This window comes from Balearica regulorum, chromosome 12, assembly GCF_011004875.1.
Source record: "Balearica regulorum gibbericeps isolate bBalReg1 chromosome 12, bBalReg1.pri, whole genome shotgun sequence".
NCBI classification, from domain to species: domain Eukaryota; kingdom Metazoa; phylum Chordata; class Aves; order Gruiformes; family Gruidae; genus Balearica; species Balearica regulorum.
Window position 1 is genome coordinate 12625673 of NC_046195.1, and position 22098 is coordinate 12647770.

General features: G+C 45.4%; 1 protein-coding gene across 8 annotated transcripts in view; it reads left to right on the plus strand.

Moving 5' to 3' along the window:
* The window catches only part of PDE8A (phosphodiesterase 8A), a 157616-nt gene that overhangs the window by 12652 nt on the left and 122866 nt on the right, over positions 1–22098 (plus strand). For 2 of the 8 annotated variants that reach the window (XM_075765127.1, XM_075765125.1), the window contains exon 1: positions 16908–18628. The exons of 2 other annotated variants lie outside the window; for them this stretch is intronic. In XM_075765127.1, the coding sequence (XP_075621242.1) occupies positions 18368–18628 (261 nt within the window). In that variant the 5' untranslated portion in view covers positions 16908–18367. Of the gene's footprint in view, positions 1–16907; positions 18629–22098 lie in introns of those variants that run through there. 4 more of the 8 variants (XM_075765126.1, XM_075765128.1, XM_075765132.1 and 1 more) reach the window with 4 other exon arrangements.

Sequence of the window (22098 nt, forward strand, 5' to 3'; positions counted from 1 at the left end):
TGTCATTCCTAGCACCTAAATGGCAATCTTGGATTTGCCTTGATTTGTATAGCTGACAAGCACGCATGCAGCTCTTCAGTAACCTTGTTTTGTTGCCCTCAAATTAGAATGAAATTTCCCCAACCTTTGATCTCTTGTATAATATACAAACACCCACCAGATTTCTGATTGATATGTTTGTGACACATGCGTTTTCCTTTCAGTTGACAAACACAGAAGCTGAAATTATCCAGAAAAAATAAATATCAAGGCCAAGTATAGGAAGGGTTTGTTTGGGTTTGGGTTTCTTTTTTTTTTGGTGAAGAAAAGACTATGCTGGAGACAGATTTGACAAAGTGAATGATTCAGTTTTTTGTGGCAACTACATCCCAGCTCTAGCTGTTGTAGTCATGGCTGCACGCTGTAAGGGAAGGAGTCAGGTTCAGGCCTGCCAGAAGGCCCCAAGCACTAAACCCTTCTGTCCAGAGTGGGATATGTAAAGCTACATTTCCCCAGGATTGCTGCCAAATGACTAATCTTGGACACTTTCAGGCATTCCAGCATGTCTGGTTAGTGGTTACTCTAGCCATCCTATCGTGTTTTTGGGAGCCAAATGTTTTGCACGCTATAGCAAGGTGCATATTATACAGAGGGTGCCTATAATGGATTTAGGTAGAGTTAGTAGCCAGCACGCAGTGGCTTTACATCAAAGATAACCATATGAAGAGGAAGCACTGTGTATACGCTCAAAGTCAGAGACGCAGGGGAATCAGACCCCTTTCTACATAGTTTACTTAGGAGTCATGGGCAAGGGGGAATAGGAAGGAGGGGGTTTTAAACACCGAGTGAATTAATTAGTTCATTAACTTCTGTTTTCATTTCCATGCAAGTGACAGCTACCTGTTACGCCCAGCGGTGAGCTAATGAGATGGTGCTCTGCAGTAAGCCACTACTCAAACAAGCATCACACTATATACAGTAAGAAAGAGCTCATGTTTTCTGCAGAGAGATCCCAAGCTCGTAGACTATTCTGTTCTATAACCTTGCTTGTTCCAGTTCACTAATGTACTCCCTAAAACTGGACTAACTGTGGTGATTCCTTCATTGCATGTTTCACAGAGCTGTCTCGGGGCATACTCCAATGGGCATTCAAGCATCATCCCATAGGATGTTCCTTTTTGTTTAAGGTAAAAGATATGTTCCAAAAACCAATAATATGTCCAGACACTGATCATTTACTGTATGTAGCTTAAATGCTTTCCTCTAGCCAGTACCTCTGCCAGAGGCAACTCCTGGTTCATGTGAATGCTCTTGGGGTTTCGCTGCACTTTTTACTTCAATGATAAATTATTGTAGTTTCCAAAGGTTAATCGTTAGTGTTCTGCAGAAGAGATGTCCTGTCCAGATAGTATGGTTTCCTTTTAATTGTGTTTTTGGATCTAGCTTTTATCTTATACTGTGGGATAATGGGCCAAAGGCGGCACCGTGCAGGCTGTGTTGATGAGAGTTGAATTGCAGTACAAAATTTTCCTTTTGATCCTTCTTTTTTTTCTAAACTCTCCTGACTCCTTTCTCCCCTTATATGGAAGCCCTTTGCCTTGTATCTCCTGTTCGGCATCAGTGCCTGACGGGCTGGATCAGGTCACAGTACTCACTTGTCTGACCAAGACAGTGTGGATATCCGAGAGGATGGGCTGACCTCCACTGCAGCCGGTTGTGTCAGGAGAGAGCCACATGCCAGTGAAATCGGGTTCCCGGCCCCAACTAACACACAATGTTGTCTTGTCTTTGTAGGTAACACTGAATCTTCTTATAAATGTGTTAAATTTTGTGGTTACATGAATCTGTTGTCTTTGTTGAGAACGACAGTCAGTAACCTGTTGTACCAGTGCAAGGAACTACTGCCAGGTTGTAACACGTTCCCCCAACACAGCAGGTGTTTACACAGAGGAGGCTTGAAAGCTTTTTGTCAGGGTCCATCCACTCTGGCTAGCTAAGCCCAATTTTAAACTCGTACAAATCAATACTCATGAAACACTTTAAAAGAGGACTAAATAGCTGCTTTAAGTGGGAAGAGTTAGGAGGGGTTGATGGCTGTGGATGCCACCTGCCAGGTCCCTGACTGGCAGGCTGGGGTACGGAAGGGTTGGGGATTGTCCTCCCGAATGCCGTGTCCAGGGCAGTGCAGTGAGCCATCCCAGGACATCGGAGAGCCGAGCTCAGCCCTCCCGGTTCCACTCTGCACCAGGAAGGGGAGGGAGCGCTCCAGCTGCATCCGGCCCATCCGTCTGGCCACAGGAGGCTCTTAAAGTACAGAGCAAACTAAATTCCCTCAACCCTAGCAATTTTCTCCAAAGAAGATCAGCAGGCGGCAGGCCTATGTTCTGTGGCTTGCAGCGGGCATTTGTGAGTGTCCCAAAATGCCTGTGTTTTGATGACTATATCCCAAAGACATGCCTCTGGTGTTTTTCTGCGCCCACAAACAACATTTGAAAGACATCACATAGAAGACCAAACTCATCTCCAGTGGCTTCAGTGGAGTTGCTTCTGATCCTAGAGCTCCTTGTCTGGGTACCAGCCCCCAAGCACTCCAGGCGATTTGGCTGCAGAATGCCATGCACGGGCTGGGAGAGAGCACGCCAGCGCACCTCTGTGCCTGCTGCTCATCTCCCCAGAAGTGCTACTCTCAAAGTCCTTCTTGAACAGGAATCTGGCTGTTATGCAGAAAATGCCAACAGTTTCATGCTCCAACAAGAATTAGGAAGTCTCTTAAACCGGCAGAGCTAAGAAAATAGATGGAGATGAGAACTATTTCCTTGTACAGCTGTGGAGAGGTTTTCTGTGGGTTTCTGAGCTTCCTCAAAAGTGTCATGTTATTCCCCATATACAAGTCAAAAACTGAGTAAACCCACTGCACATGTGTCTCCAGTGTACCAGCTCCTTTTTCTGCAGAGGTTCCTATTTGTAAGAAAGCTCGGACACATTCCTTTCTAGGGGCAAACCTGCTACACTAAATCCCATCTCACTTCATTGACTATTACTAGCATTTTCATGATATATTGACCTTCAGAGAAGTGCAATCTTAAATAAGTGTCAGAAAGTTGTGTTTAAAGCCTTTTAGATGATCATTAGACAGTTCAAGCCCATGGTTGACATCAAGCAGTTTTTTGCTGGTGCTGACCAAGATGTGCTAACTGTAGGACAGGCAGAGCTTTACTGCAGAATCGTAGGTTATGTTAGAAGTACTTCAAAAATATGGAATCTTACTTGGCTATATTAACTATCTTAAATATACGATTTCCCAGAAACCACCAATGTTTCAAAAGATGGATACTGTGGCGAAGGGGGTCAGATTACAGCCTTACTTCTAGGCAATGACAAATAGTTCCTAGGTGACTTAGGGCAAGTCACTCAATTTATGTTTTCCATCTGTAAGGAATTAGAATCATAAATCAACCAATATTTATGATGTGTTCCTGTATGTCTGTGATAGGGCCATATAACTTTAGATAAAGTTTACTTCTATTTGGTGCTCAAGAGATAAAGCGATACAGCAACTGTTCTAGAAGAAATCCACGGTTTCTATAATCTCTTCAGAAGTTCTTTTTTCACTGAACCAATTAACAAAGCCTGGATGTAGTGTATTCTAATGTGCATAATTTAGCTGAACACTTTAAATTCTTTTAGTTATATGGCTCCCATCTGTCTTTGTTTTACTTTTTTTTTTTTCCACTGCTGAGATCCATAATTGTTCCTTTTAGCCACAGTCACCTAAGGTCAGGCTGTACCTTGCTAAGGAGCCGAACTGCAAACAAGGCTAGCTAAATCATGTGTCTCCAGCCCATTCCTGTTATTAATCCTCCCAAGTTCTGGGCTTAGCCCTTGGCAGAGCAACAAAAGTAAACTTTTTATCAGAAGTTCACATTCTCCTCAAGTGGAGGATGAGCTGGGTAATTTCTGCCTTTTTTTAAGGATGTAGTATGGGACCTACCTCAGATTTATTTCGATAATGTAGGGGGCACAGACAACTGTATTTAAAGACCAGTGTTTGTGCAATGGGAATTCAGTCTGATAAAATTCTGTTTCTGTTCCCAAAATGTCTTTCAGAGTGCTTTCATTAGTAAATATGCTGTCATCATAACAAATATGACGTTGGCTTTAAACTGCTGAGAAAATGGCCAGAGTGCAATTTATACTCCGACCAGAAGCTGGTCTGGGTATTTAGGTTTTGTCTGAAATCTACAGCCCTACAAAGAATTTTTATTCCTACTTCAGTCTCTGTCTAGCAAGGTCGCTGCTCAATTTACTTTGTCTTCCTCTTAAAATTTTCACACTCCTCATCTCTGCTTCAGTTCTTTAAGTTCATTGCGTGCAGCAAATTCAAAAAATCCAATTGGAAAGGTTGATAAACTTTGTCCCCAGAGCCTCCAGGCAGCCCGGAGGAGCCCAGGCACTGCCAGCACAGCCCTGTGCAAATACAAGGATCTGACAGAAAATGCTATGCTGGGATAAATGTGGATCAATCTATCTATCTGCCCTAATTAGGACAGCTCAAATAGCAGCATCAGATAAATGCCTCCAATGGGAAAGTATAATTGTAATTCTTAATGTGTTGATGTTATCAATAGGTCACTCCATTAAGATAATAAAAAATGCTGTCATGTGGCAAAATGGTGAGAAAAGTTAAAAAAACCAAACAAGATAAAAGCAAAAATCCTATAAAAGGGAGAAAACCAGAAGCCCTCATTGTTGAGTGTTTATATACCCTTCTGTGTTGGTTTTGCGTGGCAAGGTTTTGGTAGCGGGGGGGCTACAGGGGTGGCTTCTGTGAGAAGCTGCTAGAAGCTTCCCCTGTGTCTGACAGAGCCAATGCCAGCCGGCTCCAAGACGGACCCACTGCTGGCCAAGGCCAAGCCAATCAGCGCCTCTGTGATAACATATTTAAGAAAGAGAAAAACAGTTAGAGAGCGCTTTTGCAGCCAGAGAGAGGAGTGAGAAGATGTAAGAACATCTGCAGACACCAAGGTCAGTGAAGAAGGAGGGGGAGGAGGTGCTCCAGGCACCAGAGCAGAGATGCCCCTGCAGCCCGTGGTGAAGACCATGGTGAAGCAGGCTGTCCCCCTGCAGCCCATGGAGGGAGGATGAGGGGGTGTAGCGATTCCACCTGCAGCCTGTGGAGGACCCCACGCCGGAGCAGGTGGAGACACCTGAAGGAGGCTGTGGCCCTGTGGGAAGCCCAGGCTGGAGCAAGCTCCTGGCAGGACCTGTGGATCCGTGGAGAGAGGAGCCCACGCCAGAGCAGGTTTGCTGACAGGACTTGTGACCCCATGGGGGACCCACGCTGGAGCAGTTTGCTCCTGAAGGTCTGCACCCCGTGGGAGAGACCCCCACTGGAGCAGTTTGTGAAGGACTGTAGCCCGTGGGAGGGACCCCACGCTGGAGCGGGGGAACGATGAGTCCTCCCCCTGAGGATGAAGAAGCGGCAGAAACACCGCGTGAGGAACTGACCGTAACCCCCACTCCCCGTCCCCCTGTGCCGCTGGGGGGGGCGGAGGTTGAAGCCGGGAGTGAAGTTGAGCCCGGGAAGATGGGAGGGGTGGGGGGGAGGTGTTTTTAAGATTTGGTTTTATTTCTCATTCCTCTACTCTGTTTTGCTTAGTAATAAATAAGATGAATTCCCTCTCTAAGTTTGGTCTGTTTTGCTCGTGATGATAATTAGAGAATGATCTCTCCCTGTCCTTATCTCGACCCGTAAGTTTTTTTTTTCATTGTACCTTTTCTCCCCTGTCTAATGAAAGAGGGGAGTGATAGAGCGGCTCTGGTGGGCACCTGGCCCTCAGCCAGGGTCAACCCACCACACCTTCATATAGGTCAATATTTAGGTACATGTGGGAAAGTGCTTACAAAATATTTTTGATAAATAGCCTAATACTTCTGAGACACGAGTCGAGGAGTTACTTGGCATGCTTTGGGATGGCTTGGTGTGTTCAGGCATCCCCACGAGTCGCTGTGAGAGCATGCAAGCTGTTCTGCTTGGTGCTGGAGCGGTACCGCCATGCAGCCCAACTGAGTCTTGCTGTAATCAGCTGTTGAATATGAATTAGTAGCATCCACAAAAAGTCCAATATAAAGCAGAAATGATAAGTGTTTGACAGAGAGGAAGGGGAATTCAAAGAATGCTTCTGCTGTGGGCTGGAGATCGTAATGATGTCCACACACCTAAAGAGTAACATCTAAAGGCAGCCTGGTTGCTTAGAAACAGCTAAACTACATTATCACCTGCAATGACATTGAAGTATAATTTCCAAGACTGTATCCCTAGCAGATTGTCCTAAACAGTTCTGGGACATTTAGCACGTCCATCTCTTTCTCTAATGGGCAATTTTTTTAGGATTAACAGGAAACAGGAAGCTTTTAAAAATGTGGCTAATGCTGTGTTAAGATGAGCGTTGCAGCACTGTGCTAACATACAAGAGACTGGAACTAAAGGCAGTGAGCACAAGTGAAGGTGGCTGATCTAATGGAGTTCTCTGTACTAATGAAAATGCAACACTACAATAAACAGCCAAATAAAGAAAAGTGAATCTGATTAAAATTATCTCAGTTTGCCTAAGTGCCATGTCATGACCACAAAGACGACCTTTAAGAGGGATTCTGGGTACTAACCTCACTGCATCAGAGATACAAAATCAGCAGGCATGAAAAGGTCTGGAAAACCATCTTGTGGTGAAAAAATGTCTCCTTCTGTTTGACCAGCACTAAAAGCCTGTGACTGAGGCTTAAATCAACAAGCTATTAAGGGCTGCAGTGAGGCGATGCCATTGTGCCACCCTCACCAGGAGCTGTGAGCTCCTGGGCGTAGCTGCCCACCCTGCCCAGGGCAGAGCTGGCCATTTCACATGGGCTTTTCTATCCCAGACAGTCCCCTCTTGGTGATACTGCATTTCTCTCTTCCACACTTTACGGAAAGCTGAGACAGCTAGCCCGCAAAGGAGTAAACAACAATGTGTTTTACAAAGCGCTTGCGATCAAAGGATCTGCTCCCTCTTCTCTAAAGCTGTGTGTCAGTGGTTTCTCTCTGAGCGTCTGATGGTGCAGGTAATTCGTGCAGTGGTGGATATGTCTAACTGTCACTGTAGGTCAGTGCCTTTTCTCCATTCTTAAATGTGCAACAACTTGTGCTGCCAGTTGGGAAAAGTTTGCATTTCCCTGGTTTGTTTTGTAAAACCTGCATCTGCATGAAAGAAATTGATGTGTTGTACTTAACAGGTATGCCTATGGTCTCTCTCCAAGCACAGCACTTCCAAGCCATCCTTGTATACTAACTTTTTCCTGTTATTTAGTTTATAATATTAATAAAAACTTGAACAGAATGGCTATGAGGGATGGAATTTGCTATATTGCTTATCTTCTTTAATTTGTTTTTTCTTTTTGATCATCTGTTATGTAATCAGTGAAATACCTTGCAGCTGGATGCATGGTTTCAGCTGTGAGGTGCCTCCAGCTTTTTTTGGTAAATGAGCAAGTAGTTTAAAAATCAAGAGTGAAATACTGGTTAGGAATGGGACCTGGTCCTGCATCCTGTCATTGCTGCTGATCCAAGGTAGGAGGAAAATGGGGCCTGGGCTCTTGCCTAGATACTAAATTAGTTGTTAGACCTGTTATGTCTCTCCATCTCCATGGGGCATTTGGTAGAGAGCTGAATGGTGCCTTGCTTAGTCAGCGGCAGGTATGAGTTCAGGCTAATCTGCTCCTGGTTTTTTGGGGAAACCTGCAAGAGAAGGCAAGTGTTTCCCAACATCTCTCTCCCAGAGCTTCCTAGAAATCCCCCCTGAATGAGGGAGAGCGAGCTGGGGCAGGGGTCCCGGCAAGATTTGCCCACCTGTGTGTGACGGATGGGCTAGTCAGGGCACTGAGGGAAAAGTGAGCAAGAAGGATGGCAGCTCTGGGTGCAGTAAGTGGGGAATGACACCCCATGCAAACCATAAAGGAGTCTCTGGGTAACCAGCAGTCCCCAAGTCCCACCTAGCTGCATTTGCTGCCTGCCTCTATGCTGCACAAATCTCTGTGCTCGCTCAACCTGCTGAGAGTAAGCTGAATTTAGATTGTTATCTCTGGTAGTATTTTTCTTGAATACGTGTGCATCTCCCCAGTGGAAAACTGATTTTGCTGAGACTTGCTGTTCCTGCTGAAAAGGTTGGAGGAAGCTTTTGTAGCGAGGTTGTTTCAAGCGTTTTAGTAAGCATCTTATGTAGTAGACATACTTTCTTTTTCCTTCTCACTTTACCCCTCTCAAAAGGCCACATGGCTTTTCCCATGTGAATCTGTGAAATGGACGGTTACTAACTTAGTTTCCTTTTAAAAGGATAATTGCTTTAGGTCAGATTCTGAGTCCTCAGGACTCAGAGCTTTTGTTGAAAAGTGGTTATTTCTTTCGATGCCTAAGGCTGTCAAAAGGAAGATGTGATTTTTAGGTGTTATACAGGCTGAACAAGAGGGAAGCCATCTGCATGGGGATCTGAAGAGATGTCACAGTCACGGGATGACCCTGACGTTCTCAAATGACTCTGGACTCCTGAGAGTGCAAGGAGATTAACAAATCTTTAATTGTTTTATCTAATTTGGTATACTTGTTGTGGCAGTGAATTTAAGAGTGATTGTTCTGGCTTGGTTATTTTAATTCTTTGTAAATCTAATGTGTGCACTGGTTTCCTCTGAAACTCCCCCAAACCGAAGTGTAAACCAGAGTAGGGCTGTGTGAAAAGGTGTGTTTAGCACTTAGTGAGAGCTAAGGGAAGGAGTGCCACTGCTCTTGGTTATCTGTGGCCACCAAAATGTGAGGTCTCATTTCTCCAAAGGGATAGGAAGTAGAGACCTGTGTCCTGGAGGTATATCAAGGAGACAAAGAGATGGTACCACAGCTTATTTCAAGTGAGAGGAGATAAAAAAGCCTCTGGACTGAGCATGAGGAACCCACCAGCGTGGGCGCAGTAAGTGCAGACCCAGGAGGTCTTGCCAAGGTAGATATAAACCTCCCCCAGGGTGGATCAGCCTCCCTCAGTTTGTCAGATCACCTCCGGCCCCATCTGTTTGGAAGTCTCTCAGGAATTTAAAGGACATGTTTTAAAACTATTTTTCAGCTCCGTTCCCAAAGCATTTTGTTGAAATTTTTTTTAGAGCACTTGCTATTGTGACTGTGTTACAGAGTCTGTCAACCCCTGCAGCACCCAGCTGTGCTGGCTGTAACCATAATTCACAAAAACTGCCAAGTGCTGTTCTGCTTAGTATGACAGATCCTTCCGTGATAGCTGTGCTACAGCCAGCCCTGGTGAGCGTGTTGGGAAGGATGGTGCCCATCCGGGTGAGATTTATGTTGGTTAGGGCTGTGGTGACTGAGCCTGCAAGCGCTGCCTTCCCCTTTTCAAAAACTCAGAAGATTTATTTCCCTGACACATCCTGAGTCTGTCTTTTTTTTTTCTTTTCTTTTCTTTAAAATAGCTATCCCCAGAAAAGTTACATGGTCTGGTTTCTCCACCTGCCCTCAGTGTGGTTTCTCCTTATCTCTCCCCCAAGTTGTCACCTTGTCTTGCAATTCTTGTGGTGTTGCTCTTCCCGCTGCTCAGCTGCATGTGCAGACAGCTGTGAAATGGAGTTTACAAGACGCATAATCTACGAGCGCTGTGCCATGGCACCGCAGAGGTCGGATTCTTGTACATTCCTCCTCACAGCTGTCTGCACGCAGGGCTGCATGCAGGCAAGTGGCAGGGAACGCAACTTCCCTGATGGGAGCTTACAGAAACAAGAATACAGTTGGAAAAATAGTGTGAATCATGAATGAAACAGTACTCACAACGCCTGATTGCAATGTGAGAACTGGATGTGAAGCACTCCTGGAAAAAGGGGTGCATTCGGAGAGAGTAATAAATTGCACAACCATCTCTGGGTTTGATGGTAGGGTATGCTGCTCGTGGTTAATTAAGGGTTCAGCTTCTTGCATATGTAAGGATACTGCCTTGTTCCACAGAAAGACCTAACATCAGGGAAGGATTTGTACATAGTCAGATATGACTGAGTGTATTTAAAGGTGTTGGTTTGGCCCAAGGAAAGGAAATGTACTTGAGAATACAGTTAACAGTTGTTAAGTATTCAGATGAGGTCCAGTTCTCTGTCTTATATTCAGACATGTTTGTAGGATGAATTTTTCAGATGTTTGAGTGATCTAGAAACATAAATCTCACAGCCAGTACGTGGCATTTTTTGCTATTGTGAATGTATAATAAATTACTGCTCAGTACAACCACGGATGATGGATCTGTTCCCTAAATAATAAATTCAGCAACCATGAAAGCCGTCCGTTTTGCAGGTGTACGAGCCTTTCTTAAAGAGTAATTTTAGAGAGTTTTTCAGCTCCTGCTGCTGCCATACTGGAGGGATGAGTTTCTAGCTCTGTATTTTGTTGTTCTCTCTGCTACTCTTACTCCGTCTGTCTCTGGGCAGGGTTAAGGATGCTGGCACAGGAAGGAAGGCTGCCGGCCACTGGCACTACTGGTTAACTAGGAGCGAGTAAGAAAGTTGCCACTGGGCGGGAGGCAGCGGGGACCTGGAAGAGGGGAGATGGGTAGAGAGTCAAGGAGAGCAAGTCTGCGGTTTTGAAAGCCTGTCTTTGTGAGTCTTCCCTCATTAGCCTGAATTGATCTTTTAGCTGCTGGGGTAGGCTGACCAAAGAAAACTAACCTACTAATGGAGGAGCCAGGTTGCTTGTTTCTTTTACTGTTTTTCTTTTGCTTTCTCTTACTGGCAGACCACAATGTGATAAAGGGGTTATGGCATCAGGAACCAGTTTATGAGTCTGAAAGGTCCTGGGGGGTCACTCTTGGGCTGGGCCAGAGGCTGGCTAGCTAAGAGGGGGGATTCAATACCCTTGAGAAGCAGAGGGACAACAGGCAACAAAGCCTGTAGGGTGTAGGAATTGGGTACACTGCTCCATCTACGTGGCAGCAGTTTTCTAGAAGGACCAGTTCTCATCCTTGGTTTAGTAAAGCACAAACTGAAAGGATTGCATACTAAATGAATGTAAGTTAGTTTAAAAATATGTAGGAAGATAGAAGGGCAAATTCTCCAAGAGGGCAACAACTAATTCTCTGGTCACAGCTGCCTGCATGGCACTGTGTATCCAGATAGATAATCCTGCTTGTGAAGCACAGGATAATTATAGGGGAGTGCGTGGGGACGACAGTGCTTTGTTCCTCCCTTCCCCACAAATTTTTGGCTGACTGGAGACGAGGCCAGGCAGCAGGAGCTGTTGGAGGCTGCTTTGGCAGCTCACAGAGCACTCCTTCCTGCTGAGTTCTGGGGTTGGCACTGCCGGAGCAGCTGGGTGTTACAGTGCAGCCTCCAGCATGCCATGGGTGCTGCATTCCCTGGGCTGAGTAGGGCACCCAGACTCAGGGACTGGAAAGACAAGGCTTAGGTGGTGGTCTCCTCTAGGTAGTGAGGACTTAGATGCTTGGGAAGGGAGGACTGGGAGGGAGAGGAAAACCTGTGAGGCTTTAAGATAGTGGTAAGAGCTCTGTAATCTGCTCTGGCCCCAGATCAGTCCAAGGATCTATACCCACAGTGTCTAGAGAGATCAGCGATGCTGTGGGTGTCAGTCTCAGCTGCCCCCAGATCCAGCGTCAGTTTCCCTTGGGGCAGAGGAGATTGAGGGAAACGGTGTTCTCACTCCTTTTCCCTGCACATCCCTTGCTCTGCTGAGATCAGGCTTCAGCTAAGCCTGCTGTCAGCCAGCAGCATCGGAAGCCCCATGCCCAGTCATTAAAGCTGGGTGGCAGAGAGATCTGGTCACCTTCACTCTGCATCCTCTGTGCAAGCAGGTGCTGCTCTTGGGTGATTTGGGGAGAGCCTACAAAAACCAGAGAAGATGTAATGCTGGAGGATACTTGAGAGGTGTTGGACAGATGGACAATTGTGAAAATATAAAAAATGGGGAGCTTTTGTGGGAGATTTAAGAGGGTTGACTGAACTTTTGGGGGATGACAGAGGCGAGAATTGTTTTGGGGCAAAGCAAAGGATTTTGATGTGATGCAATGGGGAGAAATGGCAAGAAAAAGATGACAAAAGGGGTGCTTAGAGGAGGAAGGATAAGGATTTGAGGAAAAGGTAGGAAGGAACAAGCGGGAAGACTAGGAAACAGAGAAAGGGAGACAAATCTTTAGGGTAGGATGGGGCCAGGAAAGAGACTTCCACATTGTGGGATAGCAAAGAGGTAATCAAAGAGGATACATTTTCCTCCCAGAAATAGTGTATCTATCCTGCTGACTGCTGAGCAGCAGTGAGTGTGATGTGTAAACTACAGCTGCAATAGAAAGCCATTTTGACACCAGTTATGACAATCAAGCTTGTACATACCTGAGGCATCTGAGCTTTAGACTCAAAGACATTTGTCTTTGGTGCTAGAGTTGAAAAAGTTGCTGACTTAGACTTTCTTGAAGGCCCTGATTTCCAAGTGGTACAGACAATTGTCTGTGTTCTGCAATCGCAATTGTGCAACAACAGCACAGCAGACAGCCTGCCAGTCCTTCAGAGTGGCGCTTCTGTTGATTGCTTTGGGGTTTTTCAGGACATCAGGAAAGTGATGCAGAGAACAAACCCATTGTACTTCTGTACATTCCAAGAGCTGGGGATGATCTATCTCAAGCAAATTTTACAGTTGTCTTGTGTCACCTGAAGATGCCCAGTTCCAGGATACCTGTATGCTATACACACGCAAGCAGACATCCCCTGGCCTGTGTGTGGGATGTAACATTGATACTAACTTGTGGCTAGGGCAGCATATAGTCCCTCTTTTCTCTTCTAGAATATCTCGGGGCTGGAGAGATGAGCTCTGTCACAGCTTGAACGTGTCAGTAGTTAGTGAAGAGTCCATTTAGCTGTTTGTGTCCTGGCACATGTCCACAGCTGTTCCTCCTCCTCCTCACTGCCTCCTTTGCTGGCCCAGAGACCAGCGGGATTGCCTAAGTATTTGGAAGGCTAGAGGACGCAGTTGGGTCATACAGCTGACTTGGAGGGAGAAGCAATTAAAACCACATAGAGTAATGCCATATCAAGATTGCTGTCTTGTGCTCACAGGACTGCAGGCACACTTGCTCTACCATCACTGAACAAACATTTTTTCAAAGCACACTGATATTTGTTGTTCATGCAGGTGCTAGTCCATAATTTCTTCTGTATAATTCTGCCTGTCAGTATCTTGGCACTGAAATATTATCAGAATTGGATTTTGGCACCAAACGTTTTCTTTGGGCCTTCACATGAACTTTTGCGTAACTGGACAGGAGTGAATTGTCCCCATGCTCATGCACTGGGAACCCTTATAATGTGCAACGAGAAATGGTCAAGGGCTGTGTGAAATGGATGCATACTGCTCATGCATCAAGGGGAAGTACTTTTGCTCATGGAAATTTGGGAGGAGATAGCACACAGGGAGCAGTGGGGGAGATCGAGGAGTCAGTGTGTTGTTCAATCCTTTGTCAAAAAAGTGCAGGATCCAATGTAATTTGTCTATGAGATGGATGTGGCTGAATACTGTAATTTTCAATCCTTTTAAAGTTTTAAGCTTATGTATTTGTTCTCTAAATACTTTGATCTTCCACAGCACCCACTTGTCTACAGACCAAGCTGATAACAATCATCCCAAGCTCTTTCCTAGCCTTCTTTCTTATCTGCAGTCCTGAATGAAATTCAACCTTATTCTCCATAAATAACCTTTCTCATTCCCCAGCTGTCTCCTAGAGCTAGTTCTTTTCTGACCTCTCACTTACTGACTCTGTACTGACCCTGCACTTCCCCTCAGCCCTAATCTGCCAGTGTCTACACTCCTATTCCTCCTCTGCTCTTTTGCACTGTTTCTTTTTTTTAATAATAGGGCCCACCATTTCCTGAGCTGCACTTCAGCAAATAAGCCTGAACAAGCCCCTTTATCCACAGAGTTCAAATAGCGTAGTGACAAATGACTACCATTGGCAATGATTTTGATGTTTTCACCCCTTCTCTCTGATTCTATGCTGCGAGTAAATCTGTACTTTCAACTGTATTTTTCTATCGGCAATAAAACCCAGCACCAATGTTTTCAAATTGAAGAGAAACAAGCCAAATGCCTGTGCCAGTGTCTTGTTCAAATAGAAATTTTTGTCTTTAGTTGGATTTTTATCAGTATAGCAACGACTCTAGTGATTTCTCAATGGCTTTTATTAAACTACTAAGGGATTATTCAGGTACTTTATGCTCACCTCATCCTCCCATTCAAGGCAGTTTGAATTCTCATCTGAAAAACTTGCAAATGGAGGGGATTTTGTTTTGTTTGAAGCTAGGCTGTAGATTGAAATAATCAGAAATAATCTGCCTAGGGTTAGTGTGGAAAAACTTATGACGTGCATGACCTCTTTGCCCTTTTTCAAATCTGCATGTACACTTTGTTGTTTTGTCATGCTGCTATTATACAATGTTGGACAAAGCATTTCTTCCCTGCCCAGTATTTGTTTGTCATTTGGATAAACTGAAGTATTGGTTGAATGAGAATTTGTTTGCCTCCAAAATGGAAAACAGAGATGTTTTTAATACTGGTATTTTTTGGAATGACACTGAAATGTACATTTCATCTTTGTGTAGCTGCAAATGAAACCCATTTATTTTACAAAGCAGAAAGCTTAACTCTAGGTGTCAGCACTGCAAACTGAATGTGGAGCTCTGAAAATGAAGTTTTGCTGTCTCTGACTCCTCCAGTGCCACCAGAAATAAAGTGCAATAGCAGTTTTGCTGACAGATCCATGAAGGCTGAAGAAGAGGAGAGCCCACACTTGTGGTTAATGGCACAAGTAGGAACTGCAGCATTTTCTTCTTTCTAGCTGCACTTGTGCTCTTATTAATGGGATCTAGTAAATAATGTGTAACATAAAGGAAAAATGAGGACAAGATCCCTCTCCAAACAGTGCCCACAGTTTAAAGCAGGTATATTAAGCCTTTTCCCTTCATTTATTAAGCGCTTATCTTAAGCGGGCATCCAAAGTGATGAGGGAGCGCAGGAAACCAGTGTCTTTTTCTGGTTCTATTTAGCTGTATAGATCAGCTAAATTAATGGGGTGGATGAAGTTTATGTGACTATTGCTTATACTTGAAACTGCACAGTAGCTGAGAGATCGGGGAAGGAAAGACTTGATTTTCCAGCCTCTAATGCTAGCAATTACAAGAAGTAAATAAAAGCATTTTGACAGTGCAAGCACTGTGGTTATCCTGAAAAACCACATTTCTCAAAAGCATTGACTTTTGGCTTTGCATCTCCTAACCTTATAAGGTGCTCTCATCTGCATCAAGTGATGCTGGTACGGATATGAATGAAGAGCTTCTTTTTGCCATTCTTGATCTCATAGTCATTCATCATTTATCTGCATATTTTGCTTTTAATTATGACCTGATGGCATTTGTCGTGTAGTTAAGGTACTGTTCAAAGGCTGACTGTTCTGAATGCACAGAAGTGCTCATGCTGAATTAGCTTCTGAAACTGTGATTCTGGCAGGGGAGCACAAAAGTGTTCACAATGCAAATTTTGAGTAACTTAAATGGTTTCCTCCTGTGATACATCATTTTCTTTCCTCAGACACTGGTGCTTATTGACAAAAGTCACGTCTCTGATATTTGGGTTTCTCTGTGCTCCTAAATCTAAAGTTTGATCTGGCCTTCCCTAAACTGCTGTTGCCTCTGGGCTGTTCCTCAGCTGGTGAAAACAGGCAGTACCTTGGAGAAGCATCTCCGCGAGTCATTGAGAGTGAAGGTTGGCAGAGCTACAAAGGACATAGTGAGGAAAGTGAAAGGCACGTGTGGAACCTGAACAGAGCTCTTATGAGCCTGTCGGGTTGTGCGTGGTCTGTGGCAGAGCAAAGCGTTGTACGTCTGTTGTTGAACCTGAGCCGCACTTGAGCTGGTACTTCTGAAACACGTATTGTCTATAGCAGCAACTTGCCTTGCCCTGGGCATGGCGTTTCAAAGGGCTTTAAATACTCTTCCTCTCTTCAAATATGTACAGTGTAGTTACTTCCATATGATATAGAAACAGAAAAAGTTTATTTTACATACATATTGCACATAAACTCTGTCTGCGGTTTGTTTTCCAAGCCCTAAGGTCTGGCTCTACTCATATAACACCATCTTCCCTTTTCCATCTTTGCTTTCAAAAGCGTTTTCGAAGAACCTGGCACGGCCGGAGGTGGAAGGGAAGACGGTGGGAAACAGCAACGGAGCACGGCTCTGGCTGCTCCCGGTTCCTGAGGAACAGAACCGGTGTCCGTACAGGAAGGCCGCTTGCCGCCTTCCCGGGGTTACTCTTCCTACCGAACATCTGCGGGGCAGCCGAGCTCCTGGTCCTGACAAACCGTGCAGGGTGAAGACCTCTGCACGTTGTTGTTGGTTTGTCGTGTTTTGGTTTGTTTTAAGTCAAGAATGAGAAGCTAGTTAGACCCGAAATGGTTGGAGTCGTACTATGACACAGCTGTGGCTCCCTGCGCCGCAGCGGAACGGCCTCCGCTCTGCCCTCACGGCCCGCTGCCCTGGCGGGCTGCCGGGGGCCGAGGGGAGCGGGGCGGCCCCGAGAGGAACCGGAGCCTCCGCCCCCTCCCGCACCAGTGACGCCGCCGGTGACGACCGCACGCGACACCCACCGCGCTCGGCGCACGCGGAGCGGCGGTTTAAAGTTCGCTCGCTCGGGCGGAGCCGCGGCGCGCCGCGCCATTGGCCCTCGGCGGCTGATTTGCATTGACGCCAGCGCAGGCCGGAGGTCAGCGCCGGCGGGTGCTTTTATTGGCTCCGCCGCTGTCAAGCGCCGGGGCAGCGCTGGCGGGGGGAAGGGCGGGCGGGGCGGCCGTTGGGCGGGAGGGAGGGCGGGGAGGGGGCCGCTGCTGCCCCTGCCGCCGCCGCCGCTGCTGCTGCTGCCGCCGCTGCTGCTGCCGAGGAACATCAATAATAACAAGGCGGGCGCAGAGCGAGGGAAGGCGGCTGCGAGGAGAGAGGCACTTCCCCTGCTGCAAGGGACGCAGACACCACGGCCCTGGGAATTAGAGCTCTCACCGCTGCAACCCTTTCCGCCGGGATGGGACGCTAGGATCGTTTTTGTTCTACTTCTCGCTCTTTTTAATTTTTTTCTTTATTTTTAAATATTTATTCCTCCCCCCTCGTCGTTTCGCATCATTTCTCTGACCAAAAAATTCCCCCCCAACATGGAGGCCCGTTGATGCCTCCGCCAGCGGAGCCGGCTCCTCCCGCGGCTCTGGGAAGCCCTCCGGGCCGTGCCCTCATTTTCCGAGGGCCGCCCCCGGCGCTCGGCCCGGGCGCTGAGGGGGGCTCCCCGCGGCCCGGCCCGCTCCGGTCCCGCGGCGCTGAGCCGGGAGCCCGCGCCCCGCCGGGCGGGATGCCGCTGCGGCGGCCCGAAAGCCCCGCTGCCGCCTGACGGGGGGCTCTTCCGACGACGGGAACCTGAATGTCACCCCCGCGGCGGCCGCCCGCGACGGAGGCGGCGCGGGACGTGCCCAGCGCGGCGTGAGGAGCGCAGCCGGCTCCTCGGGGCGGCGAGGCAATCTTCGATTCTTTAATATTATTATTTTAAAATTTATTTATTCCGGCCCCCCAGCTCAGCCCCCAAAGCACGCCCAAAAGCACACCCCCGGCACGGCACAGCGCAGCGCCGAGCGGGACCGTGAGGAGTAAACGCTACTCGGCGGGGAGCGCGGAAGACGAGGTGGGGAGCGGCCCCCCCGGCCCCGGCCCGTACCCGGGTTAATCGGTAACGCTGTGCAAACCCAGGTGGAAAATGCGCCGTGCTCCGGACTATGAGGGAGGCGATGGTGCAGTGCCCCCGGCCGCTCTGAGCGCCTAGCCGAGAAGACGCTGGGGTGTGTGTGCGTGTGATTTGGGGCTTGGGGGTTTTTGTTATTTTTGCTTTTGTCTTTTTCCTCCCCTCCCTTTTTTTTTTTTTTTTTTTCCTTTTCCCCAGAAGGAAAGAAAACCCTACCAGGATTCTCAGATGGCTTAGAAAAATTAATAATAACCTGTGAAAATATGAAGTCGACCGGTTCTTGATTTCCCCCCTTCCCTCCCCTCCAGCTCCCCAGCCCACTGCTGAGATTGAGATAAAAGGACCCGTTTCCTGGAGGACGAGGAGAACAGACACGTTTCTGGTGGTGTAGAAGGGACTGATGGCAATGCTTCAGAGTGTAGCGGAGACGCAGGAAAGAGATTCAACCTGTTAACAAAAAAATTAAGCAGGGGGAAAATACCAACGGGAAGGAAATATATATATATATATACACACAATTTAGAAGTATTCCCCAGGTGACCACAAAGCATGGGCTGTGCTCCAAGCATCCACATCTCTGACAGCAGAGTGGTCTATCACAGTAGCAAAGAGTCTGAGGAGTGCAATTCCCCTCACCAGACCAACACAACCATGTCTCAACAGCAGCAAGGCAACCCTGTCCCAGGATTATTCATTAAATCCTCCAACACATCCACTTATAAGGTGAGGACTAATTCCTCTAAGAAAGACAAGAGGGAGAACAGCCAGAGCATGGAGGCAGAGACCCAGACCAGCAGATCCAGTGTTAAGGTAAAAAAGGTGCTAAACATAAGCACTGTTTCTCTCAGAACAGGAGTTGGCTGTAGCGGTTTAACCCAAGGAGTCTCCCTGCTGAAGCGATACGTTGTGGGGGAGCTTTTCCTGGCTCGAGCTATTACTTTCGTTTATAAACTAATCAGTCTCATGAAATGACTTTATAGATGTACCCAAGCCTCTTTCTTCTTTCCACAAAACGGGTGTTCCCAGTGCCAGGAAGGAGAGTGGTGTAATTGTCCTCGTCAGTCGTTACGAGCCAGGGGCACGGGTCTCGCTTCTGAGTGCGGAGGGCCTGTCCGTCCGTCCTTGGTGGGACTCTGCCGTGCATGGGAGCTGCACTGCCACTAACTCTGTGTTTTATGTGTGTATTTGTGCTGGGTCCAGTCTTGCTGTTTGTGCTCGTCTTGTTTGGAAGCAGAGACAAATCGCAGTCTGAAAGCGATCTGCTAGCCGGGCTGATCAATTTGCATACCTTTTCCATTCAGAAAGTTGAAAGGAGAGCGACAGCGGTTTTTGCTCTGGATACTGATTTACATTAACAACTTGTTGACCTTGTCTGTTGCTGTAAATAGGGTATTTTTTGGAGGTTTTTTTCATGTGTGTTAGCATGACTACTTTTGTGTGGAGATGTAACACAAGGCTGTATGAAGTTGACGGATACATACTGAAAAATATTGTAATTTTTGTTTATTTTTTTAAAGCAAGAGAGTCGGTGGTGCAGAGTGCTTGCTTGTCTATTTACTTTCTATTGATGGTCTGCTTGTTTATGGGTTGTGCTTTAGTTCCTATAGGTTTTGATTATTCTATATTTTTGCTTTTTTTAGGGAATTATCTCTATTTTGTAAAAGTAAGTAATTGCAAGTATAAAAAAAAAATCAAATTGTAGCAGCTCAGGGGATATTATATAACATGGCTGATCTGCTCTGGGTTACCGTGATGAGAACTGAGATACACATGCCGTAAATATAAGATACAGGCTTGAGATGCAGGCGAGGGCTAGCTAAATGTCAAGTGTTTTGCAGACTCAGAGAAACTCTTGATGATTTGTAGTTCTTTTAGGATTTTTAGGTGCTCATTAAGGCAGCTTGTAGAGTATTGACCTGGAATAATTTTCTTCAGTACCGTGGGTGATTTTCTTCAATTGTTTTCCTCCAGATTTAGTAATCTCAGTTCATAGGAGTTTAAAAAAAAGTGTAGCAAATAAGAAGACGCTTTGTGAGTTGGAGGAGGAATTAACAATACCTAAGGCAGAACATGAAGCTGAATGGTGTTATACTAAACTGAATTTTTGTGTTAATAACACTGTACAGGAAACTGAACTTTATGGCTCTGTTCATACATGATAGACCTGCTTATAGCATATTTAACATGGTAACCACAGTAAGGAAACTTGTCATCAGAATCCTGACAATTGTTTTGCCAGCTGAATTTTTAATAGTGATTGTAATTGCACATTACAAAATCTAAACCAAAAATATTCTTAAAATGTATATTCTCTGAATTTGTCTTCTGTGTGCTTGCTTGCGGGGGGAAAAAAACAACTCCAAAACCTATTTCCAGAAGCATGCATGGGCAGCAGTCTTAATTTTGTTAAATTTTGTTGTTCGTTTTCAAGAACTTTGTAAAATTTCTTGTTCCTAGGTTTGGATAATTCAGCCAGATGCTATACGGTTGATGTTGGTTCATATGCATACTGTAATCTCATTGGCAGTCATTCTGATTTTTATCACTCAGTCATATTTTCTGCCCTTGTCATCACTCTAAGCACATTGCTGTGAAACGATGGGTTTTGAGAAATGCAAACGGAATTTGTTTGTGATCAGCTGAATACAAAATCTGTTGGACACATCACATCTATATGATTTTCATGTGCAATATCCTATAATACTCTTAGAGCTGTAAAGCAGCACGGTATTCCAATTTTCTGCTTTTATGATTAGTGTGTATAGTATGATCAGATTTACAGTTCTTAGTGTGCTAGATAACCGCGTTGTCTCGGAGATGGTGCTGGAGAGAGGGCTACACTATCACTGGAGAGCAGTTTTCACAGTACAGTGAAGTTATTTGGAAAGAAACAAAGTGCGAGAATGTTGAAGATAATGGACAGGAGCCTGAAATTCTTGGAAGCTGAAAGGAGCATTGAGCAGGAAGTTTTTCAGTTTTGGAGTTAAAAGGATTTTTGATTTGAGGAAGAACTGTAAGAATTTGGGTGCTACTAGGAGCTATTGTTATTTTTCACTGTGCGTAGTACACCCTTTATGGCCCCTGAGATACCCTCACGCGAATGCAAGATGCTGCAAACCTGTTGTGCTTTGGCCAATGGTGGTGTCATCAGAATTTGTGTGAATAGCTGGTAACCTGCCTGAATGGCATTTTCACTTGGTTTCAGGGCACTTTAATTGAGATTCATTCACAATCTTTTGTTGCATATGCACAGATTAAAGCTAAGAGAGTCCTATGTGAGAGCTAACAACTTAACTTGGCCTGTGTGTAAATCTCATATTTTCACTTTGGCTGGCATTAGCATTGAGTTTATTAAAATATGTATAATAGGTTGTGCAGTAACTTTTATTGAATCAATTTGTTAGCTATAGTGCACATTTTTCAAGTCAGAAAGCATCATAAAAAGAAATAACTCATGCGAACTGTAAAATGGATTATATATATTGCTAATTAGCCCCCAGACTTATTCTGGCTTTATGTTTATATCTTATTATATCTTTCTTCTGGTCAGATAGCAGAGGATCATTTTCTGGATGTGTGGTGTTAGCATACTGCATTTTGTGATGAGCATACTATATTTTGAGATTTGCATCAATTTACAAATTGTTTACCTGTTTTTTCCTAACGTGGAATACCCAAAGTTTATCCATAGCAAATTTGCAAAGCAGTCCTGAAAGTGTGTGTGCGCAGAGATAAATGCCATAATACCTATTTCTGATATATGAGTGTGGTCATAGTATGTGAGAAATGGAGGAGGCATTTTAATAAATTATATTTGGTTGTGGCACCTGTATCTCCCTCCTTAATAAGTAATTTCATACGTGGCTTTCATTGGAAAATTTACGAGCATCTTGGAATAAGTGCCATATCTAAAAAGTGAACCAGCCATGAAAACCCTTCTCTTAATTTTCCATGTATTGACTCCACAGCTTAAACTCTGTACCTTTTCCAGTGAAAGATGAGCAAGACTTAGATGCAGTAACAGTGACTGGGGTTTGATTATCCAGTGCTACATTAAGAATATCAGATAACACTTACCCAGTTCTGTTGCAAAGGAGAATTTTCCTGATTTTTTTTTTTTTTTTTTAGCTCTAACAATCCAAGAAAGTGGACTTACAATTGTGATAGTCTATTTCATGTATACTAGCTATGATTTTCTTCTTCAGACATTTGTATTTGTTGCATTTGTAGTAAAGGTACTTGGCTTTATAGAAACCTGCTTAAACACTTTGAAATAATAC